This window comes from Odontesthes bonariensis, chromosome 16 (genome assembly GCF_027942865.1).
Source record: "Odontesthes bonariensis isolate fOdoBon6 chromosome 16, fOdoBon6.hap1, whole genome shotgun sequence".
In the NCBI taxonomy this organism is placed as follows: Eukaryota; Metazoa; Chordata; class Actinopteri; order Atheriniformes; family Atherinopsidae; genus Odontesthes; species Odontesthes bonariensis.
Genome location: NC_134521.1, coordinates 30,807,843 through 30,835,425, shown reverse-complemented (window position 1 = coordinate 30,835,425; position 27,583 = coordinate 30,807,843). Strand labels below are relative to the sequence as shown.

Below are 27,583 nucleotides of genomic sequence, written 5' to 3'. Positions count from 1 at the left end.
AGGTAGGTTATTAAAAACATTTTGGTCACGTTGCCACAGTTTCAGGGTGTTTCTGTGTCTTCTGCTAAGGTGGAAGAAGTATGGAAGTATATTAGCTTGTATTTAGGTAGAAGTGGTACCACCGTGTACTCAATCATAAGTAAAATTCATACATTCATCACATTAAGGTACCAAAAGTTTAAGTTCTTATATTGTATAATGGCAGATTACATGTTATAGTTGGTATATAATTCAAAATACATTTAGATACATTTAAATTTGTCTTGAGCAACAGTTTTTTATTGTTTGTGTTTGTTTTGGTTTTCTGACCTATGAATCATTCAAACATAAAAAGGTATCTAACTGTGGGGAGGAACCAGTGTTGTGTACACATAGCTTAGCAAAATAATCAATTTTATTTTAGATTCTATCTGTAGGCATTTTGTTACTTGCAGCCTGTTGGGGAGACATCATTTGTTCACATTTATTTAGTTGTATTGATAAAAATTAAAAATAAAAATACACAGTTTGACAGGCATAAAGACATAAAATAGTATTCTTCCTTCAACAAGGCAATTCCCAAAGAATTTGTATGATTCGATGCATCACTGCACATTTTCCCTGCTTTATTGGCAATATATAAAGAATTGAGATGTTTTCACAGCACTGTATGTTTGTATCACTTTAATTCAGAGGCCTGTTTTAGCTCATTAATTTCTCCACTGGTAAAGTTTTTTTAATTTATAATAACACATCATCATTTGAAAATCTACAAAGCAACTAAACATTGTTAAGTAGCACAAATAAAAAGTAGAGAAAAAAATGGAAATATCTAGATACTTAGGCATGGTGGTTCAGTATATGTAAAGTCTGAGACTGTCCATTACTTGTCTTGTCTCTATTCACGCAACTCCACCTCACCCCCCTACAGTAGAAGATGGTTCTTTTTTCATTTTATTCATGATATTGTTGTTAGGCTTTAGCATGAATTTAGGACCAATTATAATACTTGTATAATGAACAAGAATCACTGAAGTCCCCAAACCTTTGGCACAGACTCGAAATCAGACGTTGGGGCAGGCTGTTTGTGGTTTTGATTGAATAAGTTTTAGTGCTGAAGCAATCATTTTTTAATTAACCACTCATCATTTGCCATTTGGCGTTATACTATACATCCGTATTGGTCTATCTACTCTGCCAGAACCTCTCTGCACACATTGGCAGCTCCTGAGTGAGTTAAAGTGTGACCTTCAAAGGGTGCTCCGTTACGCTCACAGATGGACGGGACGTAGAGTGAATTACTTAATGGAATATTTCAGCGTCAGAGGAGTCACGTTTGAAAGTGCTGCCAGGCGGACAGTATCAGAAATTTGTATATGTTCTACATTTTTTATGTTTTTAAAACTTTTGGTAGCAAGATTAGACTACTTTTGAGTCTGAAGTAGTGCAAAGCTTTCTTCTGTGTGATATATCTGCTCAACTACAATTTAAAGAGACACATTCTAACTTAATCAATTTATTGGTTAATTTGCAGATTTTGATTACATTGTGATTACAGTTGCAGCACAAAGATAGTTACCAGACAAACAAATGTATCCACAGTTATAATTATCACATCATGAGGAGGTCACTTTATGCACATTTAGTAAATTTTTGTGATAGTAGCATTTTCAGACATGGTGGATATTGTTGTAAAAAATATTGGTTGTGCTTGTTGTGGAAACATGCTATAATTGAAGACAAAGACTGAAGGAGGTGGGTGTTGATCAAGACTGCAAGGATTAAATCTCAGACCTGCAGGTTTCTTCACATACATATCAATGTGTCATTGTTGTGGATAATAGCAATGTAGTAAGAGTGAGTGGGGGTTTACTTATTCATATAAGGATGCTGAGAAGTGTGGGTTTGTATGTGTGATGTCATTCTATCCCTTGAAGGGACATTAGTAGGCTTTGTGGATTTTCCAACCTCTGGACTTCTTTCTTGGTTGAGTGGACTTTCGTTCTACTGAGACTCTTGATTGCTCTTATGCCTCAGTTTGGACACACATTTGCACACATACTGTAAGTGTGTTGTCTCCAGGCAGAAAGCGAGGCCTGATGTGCACATATAAGTTACCTATCACTGTAATGCTATGTTGCAGTGTCTTTGCTCAAATGTAATGCATTTATAAACTGTACCCAAATTGGAGTGACTCAACCTGAAAAAATTATGGATATGACTAATCAAGTCATCTTATTCTAAAGGTGTTGGAATTCATCAGTACTGTTGTTGGCATAAAAATTAATAATGGTACAACAGCTTTTGAACAGTAATAGTAACAGTAATATTTCTCTTTCTGGAAACAGCTTTTTTCTCTTTTTTGGACACTAAACGGGGCAACTGAAACCAGTAGTGAGCCTAACACTGACATATTCACACCGTGTATGCTTATAAGCCAAACTTGTTAGGAATGAGTCATTTAATTACACATTAAACAAAGAAATGTCACTACTTTGGTGGTAAAAGGGCTACCTACTGTGGCCAAAAATCAACAAGAAAATAAACCAAAAAGCAACTGCGTGAGCGAGGAACGAAAACCATGAGATGAGGATTCTCATTCTGATATTAAAACACTCAGAGCTGAATAGCAATATATTGAACAGGGTTGTTCTACTGTGTCATTGACTGTGGATTAACAGGAACAAGCCCACTTATGATGAGGACCCCTTGATTTCACATTTTATAAAATGTTTTTGAAAAGTGTTTTTTCTTAAACCTTGCCTAACAGAAAATGTCGAAAAATGACGTAGCATGATAGTGTAACCGGAACACATAGGTCATTTAAATTCCAGCTGCAGGATTCAAATTTTGATCTCCTGGTTTGAAAGTCCACCACCATTTTGACCTCTGGGTGCAGCCATTATTCTTGTCATTGAAAGTCTTTTGAGGTGTGGATGTGCTGTAGATCACTAGACCCAACAGGGTAGAAAATGTCACTTCAGGTATAACTTTTCTCTACAGTGTGATACTGAAGGCTTCTGATGAGATGAGCTGGGGTGAGAACATGTTGGGTAAACAGCTGCACGAGTAAAAGTGAGCTGCTTAAGTCAGTTGAAGGTTAGAAAGAAAAAATTATGGCATTCAGTAAACATCTGATACCTGGATGATGTAGTCATATGGGTCAACAAGTTGAGTTTAATTTAGACCCTGAATTGTAGCCATCCATTTATTCTTTTTAAAGAAAATTTCAGATATTCTTAAATCTGGTCCCTATTTTTTTGGAATTTTGTTTCTGATTTATTCTGTCTGTCACTGTGTGGTGTGCTAACTTTGCAGCACAGCTTTGCATTGACCTCACTGCTCCTGCTGGCTCAGCTGTCAATCATACTGGTACCCTATTCTGCCCACTCAGGGGCTTCGAGGCTTTACATTTATGAACCATTAACCTCTAATTCCAATGGATTTCTGCACCTGAAAAGCTGGCAAGGAGTGTTTCAGATCTATAACCAAATCTTCTATGTTTTCCTTCCAGTACAATATAAAAAAAAAAATCTGAGAGTGATTTTTTTTTTACTGCAGAAACTTTGTGGTTTCAGTTGGAATTCCGACAGAAAACGAAGGCACCAATGTGTCCCAGATCAGGTATATTTCTACCCAACACTGAGACTGACTTGTAAAGTCAACGGAATTTGAATAGTTTAATATCTTGACAGTGTAGTTCCCAACACCTCTATGTGCACAACAGAGTCAGAGTGGTTGTCCTCTTTGTGTCTCTGACTTTTGTTTGTCTCACAGAAGAAGATTAAAAAAAACACAGTCTCTTTCCCTCTGTCTCCACAGTAGAGAGCTGCACTCTGCATGAAAACAATGGGTTCTCTTGTTTACTCTTTTTCCACCCCCCATTTCCTTTTCACAACAGGAGCATCCCCAGCTCTTCCTCCAGTTTGTCGCTCACTCTGATTCTGCATGTATCCGGAAGCTGGCAGAGGATGCTCATTATCTTCCCTTTCTGTTGTTGTTCTGTGTATGAAAAAAAAAAAAAAGTGGGCAATTATAGTACGGCTCTTGTAGAGAGTCAAACCTTTCTATAATGAGAAGATCTGCTCAAGCAGGACAGACTGTGTGTGTGTGTGTGGGGGGGGGGGGGGGGGGGGTGTAAAGCTTGTGTAGATTTTATGCAAAAGCAATGTTTCCATTTAATTCAAAGCATGACCAATAAAACCCAACAGGCACAGGTTCTCTTTGTGTTGTTTCTGTCACCAAGCATTACAGCCTGAACACTGTGTTATTATTTCCACTAGAAAATATCTACACTAGAGCAAGGAGAAGGATTCGATGTGGTATGAGGAAATGAGGTACTGTTGTTTAAATGTGGGAAGAGAACAGCTTTTAAGATGAAAGCATCAGAGGAAACAGATGTGTTTGGTTTTCATCTGTTTTTTGCATTCAGAGCTGCTTTTGAAAGGATTTAAAGTGGTAATCAGTGGGATAATGACTGGTTGTTTTGCTTTCTGGGCATTTATTGCTGTGGTGATTTTTGCACCACATTCCCAGCCATCAATTGTCATCCAAAACAGTTAGGGTTAAAGTGGATGGCTACTTACATTAACAAATCAGTTCCTCTGTTTATCTAAAGCAAACTGAAAACATCACTTCCTGTATGCATGCAAGTGGATTTCTGGCATTCATCCAGAACTTGGTTCATTTAAAAAATGATTTCTCTGGAAGCAAGCCCCTGTTGTTTGATGATTTTTGCTCTTAAATGATAAAATTATCATGAGAGAAATGTGCTGAATAAACAAGAAGTAATCCGATTCACAGTCGGGCAACATTCTTCGTTGTATAAATCTGACTTTCAGCAGCCACATCAAAGCTGTCACCAAGGCAGCTTTTTACCACCTCAGAAATATCAACAGAATTAAAGGTTTCCTCTCCCAAAAAGATCAGGAGAAACTCATCCATGCATTCATCTCCAGTAGACTCGATTACTGTAATGCTCTTTTAACTGGACTTCCCAAAAAGAGCATTAAACATCTGCAGCTCATCCAGAACGCTGCTGCTAGAGTTTTAACCCGGACTAAGAGATCTGAACACATCACACCAGTTTTAAAATCTTTACACTGGCTTCCAGTCAGTCATAGAATAGATTTTAAAAGCCTGCTGATGGTTTACAAATCCCAGAATGGTTTAGGCCCAAAATACATCTGTGATATGTTCAGAGAATATAAACCCAGCAGAGCTCTTAGATCCAAGGACTCAGGTCAGCTGGTCCAGTCCAGAGTCCAGACTAAACATGGAGAAGCAGCATTTAGCTGTTATGCTGCAAATAAGTGGAACAAACTGCCAGTGGAGATTAAACTTTCACCAAATGTAGACATTTTTAAATCCAGGTTAAAAACATTTCTTTTCTCATGTGTCTATGCATGAAATATCTTTTAACTTATCTAGACTGTTGCCTGATTTTAAATTCATTTAAATGATTTTATTTGTTTCTCTTTATATTATTTTATGTATTTTTAATGCTTCTTGCACTCCCTGCTGCAATGCTTTTATTTTATGTAAAGCACTTTGAACTGTTTGTACATGAAATGTGCTATACAAATAAATTTGATTTGATTTGATTTATAAATGAAAAATCTGACCTGAACATCCACAAAACACATGTTTTAGTTCAAATTCTATCATAAAACATTAATTGATTTAATTGTGACCACTGAAAAACAACAAATTATTAAATGGTCGAGTAATCTAACATTTTAATGTATTATATAACTACAATGAATAATAATAACACTTCACTAAACTGTCAAATTATCCTACAAAATGTTTTTTTAGCTCAGTGTAGGTATCTAGCAGGTCTGTGTCCATTGATTTTTTTCACATGAATTTCCAAATGTTTGTAATTCATTGTAATGTTGTTTTCTCCCTCCTCAGTTTGCTCCCAGTACTCCCGTGGTGTCTTTGCCATCTTCGGCCTGTACGACAAGCGCTCAGTTCACACGTTGACGTCCTTCTGCAGCGCCCTGCATATCTCCCTCATCACACCCAGCTTTCCCACTGAGGGTGAGAGCCAGTTCACCCTACAGCTCCGGCCATCCATCCGGGGAGCGCTACTGTCCCTCCTCGACCATTACGACTGGAACAAGTTTGTCTTTCTGTATGACACGGACCGAGGTGAGTGTTAAGAATAGAATGGCAACTTGTGCTTGGCCCTCTCATCTGAAAACCGTGCAAAAGTACAAATCACAGATTTCTTTACTTTACTCTTTGCATACAGACTATCTCCAAAAGAAAAACAACGGCTCTGGCCATCAGTTTATATCATAAGAATGTTAAAAGGTGGTTTGCTTGACAACACAACAACAGATGACTCCACAGAAACGGCTGCAAACATAATCACGCAGTCGTCCTTCAAGAGTAAAGTTTTGGTGTCAAAGGTTGGACACAAAGCTGCTGCTTTGAATGGATGAAAGGAGTGAGACAGCCATGAAGGTGCTGGGCTTATCTATAAATCCAACACAAACAAGATTATGTTTTTATCTCTGCCAATGGCGCCACCAAAGGCAGGGAGTCAGACTTCAAGTTCGAGTTCAAGCACTTATACCTGGAACAGCCAGCAAACTATGCAGGCACTCCTAGAAACTTCCCAGCAAAAATGTTCTGCTTTTTTCTGGCATGAACATACTCAGAACACATGCTTGTTGTTGCTTGTCGTAGAGAACACAGAGCAGATACAGTGACATACAATGTTCCAAATTTCTGGTACTGTGAATAGTTCTGATTGAATAAAAGATTAATTGATCTCCAGAAAGTTAAAAACAAAGTTAGAGATTACACAACATTTTTAGTGTTCTGAGAAATATCACAAAGAAGTTAGAAAATGTAAAGCTGCATCATGCAAATGTTTGAAATTAGGTCAAGAATAGGGAGTACCCTTAACCTTTTTTGTAACGTTTGTAAAACGTAAGCTTTTCTACTTTGCTCCCTCTCACAAGTGGTCAGGTTTAAGAGTTAAAAATCAATATTTAGGGTTTGAAAATATACAGGGTTCAGTTACACATTTTACTGTTCATGGTTGCAATCCCTGTAATGTATCATGGACAATCACCTAAACACAACAATGATGACGTTAGCGTTCTCATGATTGTAAAGTCCATATCATCCACCATAGAGATGTGGCAGGTGCACAACCTTCATAATATCAGACCCCAAACTGATGCCATTTCTATTATTTAATTAGCTACTGTTAAAAAGAGTAGACAGAAAGTTGTCTTTATTGGCCAAAATATTCTACAGGGCAGAAGGGCCATTAAAAACACAGATAACATCTCTGATTTTCTTTGCTATCAGAGTGTCATGGTTAAAGCCGGGCTGACTCACAAATAGGACCCAAGAGCAGACGCTGACTCTGGGAGATTTGAGTAAAAGACCAGGTTTATTTAAAGATAGGTGATGCGATGAGCCAGTGAGTGGATCGAAAGGAACGGGTGAGTCTGAGAGCAGAGTAAGGATGGTTAGTGAGAATCGGAAAGAGTAATTTATCCAGGTGAAGGTGTGGGTTTTCCTTTCTGAATCCAGGTAGAGTTCCAGAGTGGAGGGGAGGATGCTGGCTGTGGTACAGAAGGTACTGAGTCAACTATGGGGCGAGCAGGTAGGTAGTGAGCAGACAGGTGTCTCGGAATCCACATGAGAATGCTAAATCCTTTAGCTTGGAAATTCAGAGCAAGGCGAGCAATGGAGGAACAGATACTGAGAACACAGGAGGACAAGGCAAATACACAAAGAATATTCTTAACAAGAAGCACAGAAGTCGTCTGAATTACCACTGCAGTAGAAAGACAATCTGGCGAAGACTGGTTGCTCCTGCAGATCCTTAAAGGGATAGTTCGCCTCTTTTGACATGAAGCTGTATGACATACCATACTAGCAATATCATTTATGAACATTTTCTCACCCCCTTCTGCGTCCTGTGAGCAGAGTTCCAGCCTCATTTTGGCGTTGACGAAGGTAGTCCGGCTAGTTGGCTGGGGCTTAAAAAATAAAGCGTTTTTCTTCTCAAAACAATGTGTTCAAAAGAGTAATACATTTGCATCACAAAATCCAGAAAAAGTCAGACCTCACAATCGCTTGGCGCTATTTTCTCTCTACCTGATATCAATGCGTGCAGCCACCTAGCGATAGCCGCACCTGTTACAGTGTTTACTGCTCGGAAGCAGGGGACTGCTTAGGTCTGCACTTCGGTCTGCACGGTTTACATAGACCGTAGTGATACGAAGGTAGAGAGAAAATAGCGCCAAGCGATTGTGAGGTCTGACTTTTTCTGGATGAACGATTTTGTGATGCAAATGTATTACTCTTTTGAACGCATATTGTTTTGAGAAGCAAAACGCTTTATTTTTGTGGCCACAGCCAACTAGCCGGACTACCTTCATCAACACCAAAACGAGGCTGGAACTCAGCTCACAGGACACAGCACGGGGTAAGTCAAATTTAATAAATTATATTGCTAATATGGGATGTTATACAGCTTCACTTCAAAAGAGGCGAACTATCCGTTCAAGAAAGCGTCTTGATGAGCGCAGATGAGAAACAGGTGAGAGCGAAGGAGCTGAACCAGACCCAGGCTTCCAGGAAAAACTGCTCAACCCCGTCTAAGACCCAGAAACCAAAAAAACACTACAGTCAAGCATGATCATGACACAGAGGGTGTTAATGTAACCAGACTCAGAATTGTATCTTCAATATGTACTGATTTTTTTCAAGCCTTTAGTGTATATGGATCTTAAGGAAGAGCCTTTTTTTTTAGAATTTGAATCACCCAGTGTCTTACCCTAATGAAACAAGCATCTTTAATTCCAACTTAAGGTTCTGAAGTGGAAGAAATGTGAAAATCTTTCTGCAGGCTCTTAGTCAAGAGGTTTTGTCTCAGGCCTCAGTTTTATTTACAAATGTGTGACTTTCTCCCCTTGTAATAAGGTCAAAATGTCTGTTTTAATGATTAGTATGGAGGTGAAGCTGCAGTTGGAAGTGTTGTGCACAGTGTCAGACCTTTCTTTGTGTCTTTTTTCACATGAGGGCGAGTGGGGCTGTGTTTCTTTTTGTTTCGTTCTGCCTGCTTTTTTTTCTTACTCTTTTTGTTTTCTCTTGGCCTTTCAGTGGCCACATACACATGAGCAGAGTCAATAGGTTTGTATGTATTCACCCCACCGTGTCACATTTCCATTACAAGACATAAAGGATATGGGCTACTGCACAGATCAAATCTCCACATCTCGCTTTTTACATTTTCCAGAAGGTAGTCATAGGTTTCGGTTTTCTCTCTCCACTGCTGTGAGGACTACAGTGAATGTTTGAGCAGACTGGTTGTATGAGGCTGCAGAGTGGGGGACGCATCAGGATGGTCTCTTTGGAAAACTCATTCCCTGCCTCTTTTCCTCTTATCTTGGGTCATACATGCTTGACCTGGTAAAACGCCTTCTCTCTTTTCAACAAAACCGACTTGTAACAAATCAAATGTTCTCCAGAAACACAACACGGTTCCTGTTTGTAAGACTGCACTGCAGTCCGCCCTACAGATGAGCCAAGGACACAACGTGACTTTAATGCTTAAAGATTTTACCACGTGTGTTATCTCAAGTCTCTCTCTGTAAAATTAAGAAGGGACTGTAATGATTGAGACATTCAGAATTTGTTTCATTCAGAACTCCCACTACTGGTGTGAAAATATTGCAGAACTTACAGTTCAGCTTCCCAGTCATAAAACAAGAAAATCAAAGCATTATGATCGGAATGAAAGGAATTGGAGGTGAATAGAGTATTGACATGTACCAAAGGCAAGACTTTCAGAGCTGATGTGGACTGATTCATTTGTAGACATCGGAACATGTATGTTTCCTGACAGATGACTGAGAGATGTGTTAAAATCACTGGGTGTATTGTGTCAGTCTCCAGTTTGCATTGTGTTCCTGTTGCTGAAAGTGAGGGCAGTCACGTTTAATTTGAAAATGTACAGTAGCTACTGCAAAAATGGTATGTTTTTACAATGAAATGTAACAGGATGCATTGTGTCCTGCATGAAAAAATGAAAGCTTTACTTTCACGATTGCTTGCTGACTACAAGGGCTTTTGCTTGCAAAGATAACTTAGGCTTTAAAGGATAAGACCGTTTTTTTGACATTGGGCCCTTGATTTCACATTATAACATGATGTTCTACTCACCCCTGCTTGTTGTTGAACATTTGGAGCTGTTCCGAAGATATTCGAGAGGCGTCTGGCTGCTCTCTTGAGATATTCGGCCATGAAACGGTTTCCTATGGGCAAGCTTATACAGGCACAAACTATGCTGTTTATAATTTATTAATTACTGTACATTAGCACTGATAACGTGGAGGTGCGTCGCTTACTTAAAAAAATCCGGGTTACTGTAATTTTGATTTTTTTTGTCATAAAGTGGGTGTTACTGACGTCATCGTCGTGCTACTGCCACAGACAGCGAACAGACCTGCTGCCTATTTATTCATTCGGCTAAAATTCTAAATTAGTAACCCGGATTTTTTAAAGTAAGCGACGCACCTCCACGTTATCAGTGCTAGTGTACAGTAATTAATAAATTATAAACAGCATAGTTTGTACCTGTATAAGCTTGCCCATAGGAAACCGTTTCATGGCCGAATATCTCAAGAGAGCAGCCAGACGCCTCTCGAATATCTTTGGAACAGCTCCACATTACCAACAACAAGCAGGGGTGAGTAGAACATCATGTTATAATGTGAAATCAAGGGCCCAATGTCAAAAAACCGGTCTTATCCTTTAATTCTTACAAATATCAAATGAAAACACAGCCAGAGCTGTTTGTGCACAGTAGTACAGATGGGCAGATGAATAGCATTGGCATGGCAGGAACATTAGGGTTGTAACCTTATAACTAGAAAATTTCTGAAGAAATTTAGAAGGGGCCTGCCAAAGTGTGCGTATCGCTCAACCAATCACGGCTGCTCAGGAATGGTTCGCAAGGCCTAAAGAAGAAGCATTCAAGCCTAAACGGCATCAAAGCCGTTTCAACTTAAAAATTTAAAGCGGCAAACTGTCCCTTTAAAGAGGCGAACTGTACCTTTAGAGCGGCGAACTGTCCCTTTAAAGCGGCGAACTGTCCCTTTAAAGCGGTGAACTTTCCCTTTAAAGCGCCGAACTATCCCTTTAAAGAGGCGAATTGTCCCTTTAAAGCGGCGAACTGTCCCTTTAAAGCGGTTAATTGTGCTGTTGAAACTTCAAAGGACTGTCTGGGCCACTAATAGCCTTGTTTCTATGGTAATTAATCTCCCTCCCCAGCTGCTGCTACACTAATTATATGAGACTCAGGCTTCTCGGAGCCAAAAAACCTCTACGAACAGATGCTTCCCATTCGGAAACCGTAAGAGCTACAAAATTCTCGCAGAATAAGCGAGGGACGCCTTTGGACTTCAATATTCCTGCGTTTCAAATCTGTAGCACATTCACAGTGAAAGCACGGATGAGAGAAAGAAGGACTGCAGGAGCTGCTGAGATTCTGAGAATTGGATGAATTAAAATGGGGATTTGAGGTCTTTGAGCCCCGACATCACTTTGCTCTGAGGGGCTCTGAGAGCAAACGGTCAGCCCTAGATGAAATATGAAAACATTTTATGAATCCCAACATGCGTGCCTATATTATGACAGTACATAATGGCATTGTAGCGATATTTGTAGGCATGAGGGCGATTCGAAAATTAATCTGAGGTCAGAACTCTTGCTCTTCCCACACTCTAATGAAATGGCAGTTGTGCTCTAAAAATTCAGATTTTGGCCAAAACTTTGGGTCACTTGGAGGCATGCTGTGGGAAATCCGTAGCAGGTATCGACATGGCGTCTTCACTTCTGAACACAGCACGGACGTATCTACAAACTGACATTTGAATGGCGTTTCTAGGTTAATGCATGATGACACAGTAACTGCTCAAAATTTTGGGTTTTTTATGATTTTTCCAGGTCATCCCCCTGTTTATTCCTAGGGGGGCTTTGGGGGGCTGTTTTTTGCTTATTACGTCGCCATGGTAACTCCAATCTTCAATAAAAGTAATAGCCCGCAAAAACTCATCGAGCCAGTCGTTTTGATATATATATTGTTGGGATGTGCGGGCCCATAGGGCAAGAGACACGTTTTCAATGTTAAATCCCATAGACTTTTGCCAACGGAATAGTAATAGGTGCCTTGCCATGCATTTGCATGGCAAGGCACCTTCGCCACCTTCGCAATGCTATGCAGTGCTCTCCTATGCAATGCTATGGCAGGCCCCAATAATGTTCTTAAGTCTGTAGGAGACTTCTTATGTTATTTAATCTGACAGTTATTCAAATATACATATAAACAAACAAAATTTCCTAGGAACTCATTCCAAACCTCTTCCTCAAACTCAACCCTGAAAGAAGGAAAGATTATAACCAAGTCTTATGTAATCAAGCTGTTGGTGACAGAACTTAAACCTCACATTGATGCAAATATTAATTTTGTGAGGGTTAAATATTGTGAAATTGTCTGTTTTTCACAAATCTAAAGAAAACAATCATTCAATCAAATTAGCCAAACACCATATATATTTTCACCAGTCTTTATTTTTCTTTTTTCTTAAATGACTCAAACTAAATTTTTTTTTCTAACAGCTTAAAAAGTTTAGACCTGCTTCTTTTATTTAGTTTTATATACTGTTAACATTTAAGTAGTTTCTTCCTCATTAACATTAGCTTATTTTTAAAACTATGATAAACAGCTATGATAAGTTAAATTGGAACAGTTAAATGTATTGTTTTTTTTATGTAAAAGATGAGAGCCCTTCTGAGAGCTCTGTCCATGGTGCTGAAGTCAAGCAGAAATTTGTACATAAAATCTTTTGGGGGTATTTCTATACAAAAGTAGTTTTTGAAGTTGTTCATTTTAAAGTAAAACGCACTTTCTGAAAAGCTATTTTTATCTTAAGCAGCCATTTATTCCCATGTTTCTGCATTTCTTTCAGTTTTCTTTACTCCTTTATAAGCCTGCATCAGCTTCAGCTGATTAGTTGAAATCTGTTTTGCTGAATGGTACACCATGAAAGCAAATCTCAGCACAAGCATTTTTCTCTTCACCGAGCTGAAAATTGTATGAGTTCAGTCGGACTTTTATTTTTTATTTCCTGTGGATGTATCATATAGCACACACTCAGTCTAAGTACTGCTGTGAGTAATGGTGTGTTCTGACCAGGGAGATTTAAAAAATTTTAAAATCTCAACTATGTTATGAGGTGTTATGTCATTGTAAAAGGGCATGAGTGTGTTTTCATGTGCACGTCAACAGCACCTAGCTGCGCAAGTATACAAGTGTTCTGTTTGCCCATGTGAGTGCTTTTCAGTGAGCTTGTGGGTGAAGGCTGGCGCCTGAGCCGGAGGATTTTTTATGAAACAGTAGCAGGCATTCATCCAGTATTGACTATACTGTAGAATCAGCCCACGCCTGGCTGAGCTCCGTCAATGAACGCCCGTCTGATTCCCTGCATTGTAGCAAGAGAGATACAAGGACCAGGAAACTGCAGCATTGAGTGTGTGTGTGTGTGCCTGTGTGTATGGATACAGAGAGTGCTATTCATTATAGATTTACTAGGATTCCCATACACACTCTGACATAGACAGAATTTAAAGATGATGATACAAATAAAAGTCAACATAATATTCCAGTGAGAAAATGAAAGAAGAGGAAAAAAGAGGTGAAGAGAGAAAAATAAATTAATCAAAGTGATTTCTTTGGGGAGGAAAGGATCATAAAATAAGAGAAAGGAAGTAAAACTGAGCTGACACAAGAAGAGGAAAGAATAATGAATAGTGATATCACAACAGCAAAGGTAAGAACAATAAAAGAAAAGGAGAATAAATGAGAGGAAATACTATTAGTACAGAACACCCAAGAGCAGAGGACAGGAAAGAGAATAAAAAAGGATCAAGAGAACACAAGAGTTTGTGAGATAAAACCACAACAAGAGAAAATAATGAGAATAAAAGCAAAGATTAGAGAGGTGAGGAAAGAGATTATGAGATTAAATAGGAGCAGTAAAAATTAGAAAAAAAGAAAAGGGGAGATGAAACTGAAAAAAATGAAGGGAAAAGAAAATATAGAAAAAGGGGAAACCAGATTAGATTGTGAGAGGAAAATTAACAGAAGAGGAAAGAAAAGGTAAAAGAAATGAGGGAAGAAATTATTAGAGGAAAATTATATTGACAAAATTAGGGTACAGGGAAGAAAATATAAAATGAAAAAAGAGTAAAAAAAAAGAGAAAAACAAAGATGGAATAAAGAAGAGAAGAAATCAGAGAAAATGAAATGAGAAATGGAATTGAAATTGAGAGAGTAAAGAGAGGAAGGGAAAGGAAAAACGGAAATTAGAGCAGATGAGAGGAAACAGAATAACGGAGAGAAAATTAAAACAGAAGAGACAAAAACATGGAAAAGGACAGGGAATAATAGGAGAAAAAAGAAATTATGATAGAAAATGAAATGTAAAAAATTAGGAAAGGAAAGAACAAGAGAAAGTGGTGAAGAAAAATATTAGGAGAGAAAGTATAAGTGGAGACAAAAGCAGAAAAAACATAGAGAGAAAGAAAACTACAAAAAGTAAATAGGAGATGAGCTTAGGAGAGAAAATATAAGGAGAAGAAATAAAAGAAAAAATAAGAAGAAATAGAAACAAAGATGAAGGAAGGAAAGGAAGACAGAAGAAAGGAGAGAAAATAACATTAGAAAAGAAAAGTAGAGTAGACAAAAAGGAAAATATGTAAGAAATTCTGAGAGAGAATAAAAGTGAGAGGAATGAAAAAGTAAAGAGAGATGGACAGGAAATAAGAGTAGAGGAAGCAAGAGCAGTAAGGAGAGATAAGAAAACGATCAAGAAGGATTAAATGAGAAGGATAAAATGAGTATAGACAATTGGAGAGGCGAGTAAACATGATAAAAAGGCAAAATAATCATGGAGGATATGTAAAACAAGAGGAAACTACTGGATAAGAGAGGACAGGAGACAAAAGGAGAGGAACTGAGTACATGACAAAACATAAGAGGGGTGACATGAAGAAGTGAGAGTGCAAGAGTGAGAGATAGGCTCTGTTTCTCCTGTGGATGGAGCGGTACCTTCAGTATGTAAAGGCCATGATGAACAGTTATTTTTAAATGCGTGAGGCTCTCTGTGTCGTCCCCTAAGAGAAAGAGGTGTTACCACTGTGAACAAGGAGGGATGACGGTTCAGCAGACATGTGCTGACATTTGGACAACACAACAGAGTAAAAAAAGGAAGAGAAAAAGTACTCACTACATAAACGTTGGCGTGCATTCACTTTACTCTACACATGCTACAGCTGCCTCCATCTAGTGTCCGGTTCATCTCCAATCTGCACAACATGCGTCAGAGCCTCCCTTCGGCTGTGTCTTTGACGCTGATGCTGATTGCAGCTGGGTGCTGCTCCACATACAGCCTGGAGGCTACACATTTATCAGCTGGTAATCAGCTGGCCCTTTCCTCACTTTGCTTGCCTTGGTCGCCACCATTGCGACTTCCTGTCCATGTGCTTTATACACCATGTGTTATGATAGGACATGATGCAATATAATGTTGTTGAACACTGTGCAAGTAACTGCTGCTGATTTGTGAGATAGCAGATCAAAACTGTTTCCTATTCTAACAGTTTTTGCCTTACATCACAGCTTGATTTTAAGTTTTAATCAAGAGGGTTTCTGGTGTGACACTGTAACTTTGGAAAACGCATGTTATTCTTCATCCTAAAGACCTCGTCTGTTGTTAAAGGAGAAGTTTTTTTTTTTTTAAACCTGGACCTTATTTCTGGCATAAAATCCGTTCACCTACTCAATAACAGTTTGGTGAAAGTCAGCATCCTTCGGAAGATATTTAGATTGTTCGAGATCCGCGTAGATCCATATAAACTGAGAAAACAGGGCATAGACAATACAGCCTCTAAATAAGGCATTATCTGTCTTTATTTCACCAATACTTTAAGCCGAATGAATGACTGAACGCGTATTATTGCACTGTTAGTTGATAGCTGCCATGTTGTTGTTATCCGGGCTATCGGAGGGCTTATAGGAAGCTTTCTACACACGCCTAGTGGGATGACTTCATCGACGCTCGCCGCTACAGCAGGGCTTAGTTTACTTTGCCTCATCACTTTGATGGGGTGGTCCATGAGGGGGTCTTCTGGCACCACACCTTCTGGTCTGCCTGGGCTGGTTCAGGTGGAGACCCTCGTTCATGGCAATATTACGCCATGAACGAGGTATGGAGACACACCCACCTGGCCTTCAGCTCAGTGCGCTCCACGACAGGGGCACGGGTGCTTTGATGCGTATATGTGTCTCGTGCTCCAATTATGATTGGCAGTCCAACCACGGGATGAAAGTCCCTCTTAATTTGTACTTGTTGGACAGCGGTGTATGGGAATTTGATGTACCATGGGTGATAAACTGATGAGAGCTTTGATGACCAAGGGGAGCGCACGACTCACAGAGGACTGGGACACCCCCGATCTGTCTCCAGTCTCGCTCTGAAAGGTTCCAGTGGCCAAAAATCCAAGGGTGGTAAGGACCTGGGCGTGTGGTGGAATAGGGTTTGATCGGCATGTTTTTCTCTGGAGTCGTGGCTCTAGCAAGGTGCATATTTGTAGCAGCACAGTCCTTGGGAATCTTAATCGCGATGTCAGCCATTCGTCTGTCTCCACACGTTCTCTTCAAGAGCCTGGCGCGCTAAGGCATCCAAAAGTAGCAAGTCAGCCGCTGGCTACGCTTCCCATTGACCTCGTTATATACAGATTCAAATGAACCTTCAATTAGTGCACAATTTAAGTCAAACAGAATAATGTCAGCATAATTATGGGGTATAATGTATATTTATTTATGTTTTCTTCAAAGTAATTAAATATACAATCCATTAGTCAAGCAAACTTGATTTGAATAACAGCGGACTATTTTACGAAACTCCTATGACAGGTCTGGATCACTCGTAAATTCTGTTCGTACCTGAAAGAAAACGTAAAATACAAAAAGATTGGTGAATGCGCAAATTCTCTTAAATCACTCGTACGGACGATTTAAGAACAAATCTGTGCGTACGAACGGTTGTTGCATGAGGCCCATTGAGTTCACACTAACACTGAGCTGAAGTTGCTGCGCATGTGTAGCTTCAGGCGGTAGGAGCAAAGAAGCAGCAGCTACACATCTGTGGCTTCCCATCCTGAACAAAACCCTCCATCTCAGGCAATGTGAAGAGATGTTTTGGATCAGATTGAGGTCATCTGCAGTCCCTAGGCAGGTACACACAAACACAACAAAGTACATGTTGAAGAAATAAAGCTTTGACTCAAAATTTGGATAGAAGAGGTGGTGAGGGAGCTGCGTTGCCGGAGCACAGGTTAATCCACTAATTGGGAGCAAAGGGAGATGGGTTGCCAGATTGTGATGGCCACCAGGAGGGGCCGTTTAAGGGGGACATCTGTTCCTGCTGGAGAACAGCCGCCCTCACAGCTCCCAAAGCTTCCTCTCTGACACTCATCTTCTTTATACACAAACCTGACAGCGATGGGCTCCCCATCCCTCCCACAGTCTGGCATCACATCCAACTCACAGAGCCTGTTTCCTCGACTGGACCAAAAGCCAGGATCTGGTTGGAAAAGGATAAAAGCTTTAGAGGAGTTTGCCTCAGCACAGTTTCTTTGAGATAGGAAAGAGGTTTTCTTGCCAGGGATGAGCCAACAAAGGGTCGTTTGGGATTCAAACTAGCAATTATGAGCAATATGTTTTATCACTTCACATTGTACGATATGCTATATTTCAGCCCAGATGCTTTTGTGTAATCAGTAAAAAAAATAAAACTTATTTTATATATATATATATAAATGTATATAAAATGTATTAGAAGCATATATGATCAGTTGTGGTGTTATATGTTATGAGGTTTTTATGTAATTTTAACTTGAGATGTTTTATATAGGGGCTGCACGGTGGTGTGGTGGTTAGCACCGTTGCCTCACAGCAAGAAGGTTCCAGGTTCAACACCCAGCTGGGGCCTTTCTGTGTGGAGTTTGCATGTTCTCCCCGTGTATGCGTGGGTTCTCTCCGGGTACTCCGGGTACTCCGGCTTCCTCCCACTGTCCAAAAAATCATGCATGTTAGGTTGATTGGCATCTCTAAATTGTCCTTAGGAGTGAGTGTGAGCATGCATGGTTGTTTGTCTCGTATGTCTCTATGTGGCCCTGCGATGGACTGGCGGCCTGTCCAGGGTGTACCCCGCCTCTCGCCCATTGACTGCTGGGATAGGCTCCAGCCCACCTGCGACCCGATCGACGGATTCAGCGGTATAGATAATGGATGGATGGATGGATGGATGTTTATATAGTATAGTTATATCTACATATATATTTTATGTTATTTTATTGTATTGTTGTGTTTATTACTGCTGACCTGAGTTGCTGCCTATCTTGGCCAGAACAGTCTTGGAAAAGAGATTTTATATTTTTATTTCCTGGTTGAATAAAAATGTTGTCTTGTTTTTGTTATTCTAAACATATTCAAGAGCTGTCATACTGGCAATAGGAAAAAAAAGAAAAAAGAAAACTCCAGCTAGCTAAAACTTCTTTTTTTTTCTCAAATAACCATAGTTGCTATTTAGAAAATTATGAAAAATATTAAAATACAAATGTACCCTGTTGAGTTTTCAACCACAGCATTGATGGTAACAAGCACAAGTACCGTTTTTATTAAGGGGTCACCATTTTGTTTGTCACTCACACTTTTGTTTGTGCACAAGCATGCTGGTAATGCAAGGGGTCTGCTATTGGTTCCATGTAAAATGCAGTTTGTGGCAGCAACCAACCATGAAACATAACAATTCTTCTACAAGGGTTCACACCAGTAAAACCAGCTTCTGAAATATTCAAAATGTAGTTTTACAACTGTTTCATGAGATAGAAAATATGTTCAGCACATTTCTAAGAGACACCCAATGTGTTTTGGTGATAAATACTGTATGAGACGTTCTTGTAGAGAAAATCCAGGTTATCTTTAGAAAAATCTTCTACAGAAGTTCCTGCGAATGAGAAATCCATACAGTCAGTCTGTCCCAATTCTCCATTTCTGTTAGCTTGTTCTTGTTGTTGTTTTGGGGAACTTACACACTAACAAATGATGGAAGCACATAACTGTGTCATCAAACTCTATAATGGTAAAATGTGTTTTTTTAACAGTCAGTTAGGGAAGTTGGTTTTGAGGGAAGGCCAGGGAGGATTGGACTTGCACTTCATCAAACCCTTTTTGCAGTGGACAGGGCTCAGCCTGGCTGCTCTGACCACTCTGCGGCTGCACAGCCCCATGCATATGCAGCTGTGTTTCCTGACACGTTTCTGTCATAGCTGGCTTTAGATTTTGTAATACAGTAGCTCTTCTATGGAATAGAGCCAACACAGGCCAACCTTTGCTCTCTGTGTTCATTAGCAGCTACATGGACAAACTGACTGAAATAATTTTGATTAGAGACTGAAATGTCAGTGTTTCAACAGACACTGAAACAAACTAAAATAATTGAATTATTTTGCAAATATGCAAAGTTATTTTGTCCACTAAACTGTTAGAATGAAAATATAACAGAAGGAAACATATTTATAACTTAATTTCTAACTTAAGAATGAAATTGGTCTACTTGGTGGTCCTGTTTCTTCCAAAAGACCAGGAACTGCTGGATGAACAGCTGGAACAAAGATTGATGGGAGAGAATTCTCACAGACTTTATTGAAATTCCAAATGAGATGGCAGTTGGTTAATCAAATGAAATGATATGTGATACTACTTTAGACTACTTTTCATTGTTACTAACTAGTGAATGCACAGGACCTACTGTTCTGGAGCATCTCTGACATACATCAGGCTGTCAGTTTAGTCCTCATCAAAGGTGCTCAGATCTTTACACCTGCCAATTATTCCAGCTTCAATAACTTCAGCTGCTGAGTCAGACTGGCTGCTTTCTTTTGAAATCAGAGAGACAATGTTATCTACTTCACCTGCCAGTAGTTTAATTGTTTTGTCCAAAAAAAGAGATACTTCTTGTTTTTAACAAAGTTCCCTAACTTTTTTGTTTTAGCTTCAGTGAAACTTTCATCTGCATTTGTTTAAAAGATTTGATTTGACTTTTGTTCATGTCAGTGCAGTAGACATTGATGTTTTACGCACTAAAATAAGTTATTAAGTATGTTGAGCTCATCTTTACCTACCAAAATAAGGCATACAATGTTATAAATAGAACGATAAAACATATAGTGTTTTCCTTTTTGTGTCTGACTGTATCAGGATACGCCATCCTGCAGGCCATCATGGAGAAGGCAGGACAAAACAACTGGCAGGTCAGTGCCATCTGTGTGGAAAACTTCAATGATGCCAACTACAGGCGACTGCTGGAGGATCTAGACAGGCGACAGGAGAAGAAGTTTGTCATCGACCTGGAAGCTGAGAGACTGCAAAACATGCTGGAACAGGTGATGCAGCCCAGAACATCTATTTAGATGTCGTTTGCTTTGACCAATAGAAGTGGGTCATTTGTCTTCTTTTGTCACAAAGAGAGCCTGCTGTTTACTTGAACCAACCCCTACTACAACTTCTAAAACTCATAAAATGGCAGTACACATACAACATGTGTACTCTGTGGGAAAACTGTATTTTCTAATAAATTCAATTCATCTGTCACTTGAAAAAAGTGCAACAATTTTGTGAAAAGAAGTTCAAAATGTAGATTCACAATGAATAGCAACAGCTTTACAGCTTCTGTCTACAAACTTAGAGTCCAAGCTGTTTGTTGTGAGCATCAGTCACTTTCCTTTGAATGTATAACAAGAACTGAAAACTAGATTAAAAATGGCAAAGAAAACTTCTCCTTCAAATCTACACCAGACATTGTTTTCCCTGCCTGCTTTATGGTCTGCTGCTGCATGTCAGTGCATTTACCTGTGCTCAACAGCTTCTTCATTCTCCCTTCACATTGATGAGAAATGATGGTAGGCTCTTCACATTTTAATGGTTTAAACACAGACGTTGTTGGAGATTGACATGTTTCGGCAGTTTGAGGGGAATATGTTGTCAGGATGACCTGATAGTGCCCTGCTGAGGCACAAACTATAACTCTTACTCCATTTTATATGATTGTAGACACAGGTTTCATAGTTCAGCCTAAACCTGCTACTTGCTCTTGTGGTTGGGGCTGCTTCAAATGAGCTTTTACCTTTAAATGAAGTCCTTTACATAACTTTGCTAAAAAGTTGATGTATTTATCCCCTTTTTAACATTTGACTGCTCACGTGATTTTTATTATTTATTTTCAAATTCAAGTTGCTCTATTTAAGATCTCTGGAACTGTGCTGTGCAGAGGCAGCTATTTGATAAGTCACAATGGTTTACAGTTGCTCAGTGTTTGTTTTACTCAGTTTTGAGTGTGGATGTGCTAATTAGAAAGTTGTGAACTTGAAAACAGTCTGTTCTGATCTCAAGTGGTGTTAGTTGGCATAAGCTCACTCAGAATATGATGTGCACCTTCCTCCTCTTCCACCACCTGTTTGTCTTCATCCCATCATCCCTCCATCTTTCCCTGGGGCAACTTGTGTCCCTGTAATCTTTCAATTATTCAAATCTCCACTCTGACATCTGTCACAGTTCTAACTATTTACCTTGCAGATGGGTGGGACATGCTTGCGTTTCTGTCCCTCACAGCAGTGCAGACATCCTGCACCCTCCTCACTTTTTGCCAGTGCAGAGAAATTCGTCAAAGTAGACGCGATGGACTAAAATTGAAAATTTATGTCAGTAAACATAAACATCTACTTGATCCTTCATTTATTCTAGCATGAGCAAATTTATGTGCAATCAAATTATCCTGAACCAGGACGAGAACTTGAATACATAAGTGGGCCTCATTAGTTGCTGATAATCAACAGCAGGGTCAGTTAATATTGACGCTTTGAAGAAACCAGATGTTACTCTGAAAGTCAGAGCGTAAACTCTGTGGATGGAAACAGGCTTCATTTACAGACGGGGTTGTAATCTGCTGGCAGCTGATAAGAAAGTTGTACAAACTGAGTTGGAAGAGCAGAATTAAAATGAGCACAAGTTGTATATCAGCTTAAAGTATGGAGAGATAAAACAGAAAATAAAACAGGAGAAAAGAGTAAATCACTGTCTGTTCCACCTAATGGAACAAACAGCAAAACTTGTGGCCAATGTAAAGGAATTGAAGTAGCTAATGTGATTTGTATTATCGCTTTAGATATTTCACTGTAAGCAAGAGAGGTAAATATACAACCTAGTCTCACAACAGAACATGTCATAATTAGACTGGTCCACAGTGCTAAATACTGCAGTCTCACAACAGAGTTTCGCAAACTGTACAATGACTACATTTACTTTCCTTGTTGCACAGGCCTCACAACATGATGATGTACATGTTCCATACAGCTGATTTAGCCACCAACACTTATTGGGAGAAAAAAGGGACATTGGGAGGTGTTAGTTACTGACTTCCATCTCACACATTGTTTTTCACTGTTCTTTCACTTTGTACTCATGATTCCGCACTTTTCTACATCACTCTCCATCGCATGTTATTTATGTATGGAGTTCAAATTTCAAGAATGGGTTTAGAAAAATATACAGGCTTAGCGGCCACACCTGTACGGTCATGTGGACACTGTCAAACACAAAACCAGAGCCTGGGGAAATGTCACCATCTCACAGTTAATTTAAAACCATGGATTGTGATACCATCATGTTTTGGAGCTGTGGACAAACGTATCCATCTCTCTCTGTGCTGACTGTGCTGACTGTGCTCAAATATGTGTACCTCAGTTTGTGACACAGTAAATTCATAATTATCTCTTTCACACAAAAAATGCATATGATAATCCATGAAAAACAGTCAAAAAGTAAAAACTCTCCCCAGACGGTATGGCTATAATGGCAACCAGCACCCAGTCTTTTAAATGTCAGTTTTCATTTATCTCACCTGAATTAATGAAATTACATATACTCAGCTAAATGATCAACAAAAACAATGTTAAAACCAGAGTTCTGATTCTGTGGTTCAGTGTTTGAGCTCTGTGATCCAGCAGCATTCTTAATCTGATGAATGATGAGAAAATATAGTCAGTGAGTCAGAGCGAGACGTGAGCCAAGCATCCGTCACACTCATTAATGTTGGTTCAGTGGCAAAAGAGGTTTAGAAATCCATCAGTGATGCACCTTGTGAGAGAACAGGAAACACTCCTTTTCCCTCATACCATTATTTTCCAAGCCACAGTGACACCGCTCTCTAATTAAATGCATGAGCTACATGAAAAACTGTGACTTTTCTGTGACAGTATCATCATGTCTGAATGAAACCAGGAATATGTGCTGCACAATGCTGGAAATGTATTATACACTGTGGAAAAGGGCTGACATGATTTCAAAAACTGTCCTTACATGAAATGTAAAATTTAATAAGTTTCTCACGTGATCCTTGTGTTTGTCAAACGATCAAACATGTGGAAGTATAGAAATGCCGTCCATGAGGTTAACATGACTCATCCCTTTAAAAGCTGCTTCCATGACTTTTGTTTCTACTTCCCTTTACAAGAATCCACATTCAGCACCAGAATCAAGAATGATATCTTCTTCTTACTGATCTATTGGGAATTGTTTTAATTAATATTTTCAGGTGATATGAAAACCATAGGGTGACTTGTGTACTGTTTATACAGAAAAATCTGTCTGGTGGGACTGAGCTCTTGTCACCAAGATCCAGCTCTGTGCTTATGTGAAAAAAGGAAGACTGTCATGCGTTTGAAAGCGTGATGTTTTTGCCTCTTCAGTGAGATGACTGCCCGTTCATTTGTTTGGACATTGGATCTTCTACGCATTAAACCCAATGGACCCCCTGTGTCATTCCACATGCACTCGCCTGTCAGATTCATCATTTAATGTAATTAACATGTGCTATGCTGTAATCCAGTCAGATTAACGTCGAGCTCTGCTCTGCCTTCTCACAGATTGTCAGCGTTGGGAAACACGTGAAAGGTTACCATTACATCATGGCCAATTTGGTGAGAGAAAATGACACTTCTGCTCATCGTGTCCTTTTGGTCTTTCTTTTCTTTTACCAACCCATTTCTCTTTTCCAACCCATTTGCTTTTTAATCCTCTTTTTTTTTCATCCCCCTATGACTCAGACCACATTTAAACCTTTTGTGGATTTTAAAGGATGTCTGAAAGACATCAATGGAATGCGGACCAAAGTTGGCTTTTTTGTATAGAAGCAAAACAAGGCAAGAGTTAAGAACTTTGGAAGCAATTAATGGTGAAAGTTAAGTTTTAAATCCTTTTCTCAGATGCCACAAAATATAGCACATTGTGTGGTCTTGTCCGGGCAGTAAAGTCCCCTCTTTATAAAAAACACTGAACTAATGAACTAAACCTGAATTAACTTTTTTAAAATAGTTTTTCAAGTTAATAAATTCTGAATCAGTTTTCAGATTCATGATTCATTCATTTGATTGTGTTTAAAGTATAATCAGCTCCTTGGAAGATTTAAATCAGTACACCTGTTCTTTTATCCTCTACTTAATCTTTTTCAACATGATTTCATCATTTTTTCAAGGAGAAATGTTAAAAATAAGGATACATTTACTTTCTGAAATATGGGAATCTGCTGCATTCTTGTCTTCAGTTAAACTGTATTTGGGATTTGTTGCAGCATTAATGCTCAATTAATGACAGACCCAACGTAACGTCAAATATGCACTTATTCTCCACAAATCTCCACAAAAATCAGTGGCTCTATCCTGGGAATTGTTTAGAGAAGGTCTTGGATTCCAGGATCAGGAACTGAAATTCTCATTCATGAGGTTCCGTGTGTTAAAGCTTTTAATCCTGTCCCTACCTCAACAGACTTCTCATGATGGCTGTGAGCACTGTATCATTCACCAGCTAGAATGCTGCAATGTTTAGACTTCTCGGACTGTGATATATATGGGTATTTTCTAATGATTCTTACTTCCTTAAAATGCATAATGAATCAGAACTATCATAGTGTAAAAGTAGCTGGTAGTTACTGGCTAATAATGTAATAAAATCCAGTCATGCCTCTGCCTTCATGGTCTTTCTTGTCAGTTACGTGTTTGTGTCTGTTGATGGATTTGTGGCCACCAGTGACTACTCTTTTCCATTGTTGCCCCTCAAGGGCTTTAAGGACATCAACCTGGAACGCTTCATGCATGGTGGAGCTAACGTGACAGGCTTCCAGCTGGTTGACTTCAGCAACCCCATGGTCATCAAACTGATGCAGCGTTGGAATAAGCTGGATCAGAGGGAATACCCAGGCTCGGACGCCCCACCCAAGGTATTGCATGTCCAAATTAGATTAATTCTGAGCAGCAGCTCAGTGCAGCATTAATCTTTATTGTGGTTGGGTACTGCTGTTAAGAAAAAAAAACTTTTGTCATAAATACAGAGTAATTGGCAAGCTATGCTGACACAAACTCGATTTCTTTTGTGTTTTAAATCAAGAAAAAGTATTTTTTTCTGAGGCCAAGTAACTAATCTGGGATGTGAGATTTTCAATGAGTTTCAAATGTCTGCAATTTATTTTTCAGACTGGTGAAATGAGCTGAAACCAAAAGGCACCCGGAGGGTCGGAAATATACCTAAACATTATGTATTTGAAGAATATGCAAGATAATTATTTGCTATTTGTTGGTGAAAAACATACAAAGAAAAAAGAAAAAGAGAAATCTCTGAGAGATTACATTTGTGCACAAATAAGGGAACAGCAAGGGAACAGGCCTCACCATAAACAGTCTGCTGTGTCTCATCAACCGTTGTCATATGCAGCACTGTGACAGACTGACCCACTTTACATTTTTTTCAGCCACACAGATTGCAAATGGCACTGGGGCAAGAAGGCATCACGCCATGGTGGTTTGCAAACCTCGTCCCTTGAGCAAATCTGTGTTTCCAACAAAGATTTCTATTTCAAAATCCAAATGCAGTCGAATGGAAGCAGTGGGAGTCAAGCAGATTGTGTGTTTGTGTGTCTGTGTGTGTGGTTCTGATGGATTGGGGTGGTTCAAATTAAAAGTTTACACCACAGGGTAATATCACATGGCATTGTGTGTGTGTGTGTGTGTGTGTGTGTGTGTGTGTGTGTGTGTGTGTGTGTGCGTGCGCTTAACCTCACCACATTTCTTGATAAATTGCTCTCTCTCCTGGAAATCCACTCAGCCTAAATGACTCTGCTACCGACTAAGTTCAGCCCGACTCTGCTAATATATTATCTGCTTAGTTGGTGAGTTAGGCCTTTCTCTGGTAAGTTTACTCACTTTGCAAAGTAATCCTCAGTGCTTAAAAGTTACAAGAATCAGTAGATAATGAGCTAATGAGACGTTCCTATGTGACAGCAAGTGTTCATATGAGCTGTACAATCCTGATGATATGAGACTTCATCTACAAGTGGTGCCGACGTGCAGTGACCTATTTTTAATTATGAGGTCATAGACTTTGAGGGTGTGTCCAAATGCACCGGTTTTGACTGAAGTTGAATGAAGATCGAAAGGTATGGCGATGAATGAATGTAGTCTTACTCATGCTCTTCAGCAGCTATGCCAATTAGGGAATGTTTTACATTAAACCACATGTATTTGCACAACATCTTGATGATTTAGGACAGCACAACCTAACACACAGCACGTCATATCTGCAATCTGAGGCAGACGGTACAGTGATGATGGAACTTATTATTGAAAATCTTTCTCTTCAGGCTGTTTGTATGATTAACTATTAAATTATCATTTATGATTCCATTTTGATTACATCTGTGAGATATATTTAATGATAATACTGCTCTTGCTGACTAAATGATAATACAGTTGCAGTATGTTCATGTGGCTCAAGAGATAGATGTTAAATTCAAGGTCAGGAAACAACAAAACTTTAAAATTTGTTTGGCCACTCCCACAGTCTCAAATATGTTGGTAGATAACATCTGCACATGAGCATTTATATTTGCAAGCCATATTTTTATATTTTTTAAGTATTCTCAGTCTGAATTAGATCTCAGTATGTTACTGTAGCTCTCAGCCTGCTGGAAAGACGGACATGGCCGACTTGTCAACAGACATCAATTGAAAGACTCAGGTAGTCCTGAGTGGCTGCTATGACATGCAAAGTGAGGGCCATGTGACAGGTGGAGACAGCTGAAGGCATCTCTAGTAACTTTTTCTGACACTTTGCAAGCAAGGCTAATAATTATTGTTAATGAAAGCCATCAGAGACAGTGGTACTGCATGTTTGCACTGATGTTTTAGCGCTGCTACTCCATCACATGCACATGGCATTCCACTGAGAGGCTACTGAAAGAATGAGGGAGTTTTTACGGCATGAAGATGTGGAGTTAGTGTGAGTGACCTTTTATTGAAGTGGACAGTTTTCTTAAGAGTGTGGTCACTCTGCTTGGATCACAGTTACAACTGGAGAGATGTAAGTGCAATGACTTCTGGGTTCAAGTTGTGTTTT

General features: G+C 39.3%; 1 protein-coding gene across 6 annotated transcripts in view; it reads left to right on the top strand.

The window, feature by feature from the left end:
* Nucleotides 1–27,583, top strand: part of gria4b (glutamate receptor, ionotropic, AMPA 4b) — a 182,376-nt gene that overhangs the window by 106,774 nt on the left and 48,019 nt on the right. For all 6 annotated transcript variants that reach the window (XR_012773131.1, XR_012773130.1, XM_075486908.1 and 3 more), the window contains exons 3-6: nucleotides 5,896–6,135; nucleotides 20,342–20,526; nucleotides 24,064–24,117; nucleotides 25,254–25,412. Coding sequence is in view for 4 of the 6 variants with exons in the window: in XM_075486908.1 (XP_075343023.1) it covers nucleotides 5,896–6,135; nucleotides 20,342–20,526; nucleotides 24,064–24,117; nucleotides 25,254–25,412 (638 nt within the window). In the remaining 2 variants the exon portion in view is untranslated. The remainder of the gene's footprint in view (nucleotides 1–5,895; nucleotides 6,136–20,341; nucleotides 20,527–24,063; nucleotides 24,118–25,253; nucleotides 25,413–27,583) is intronic.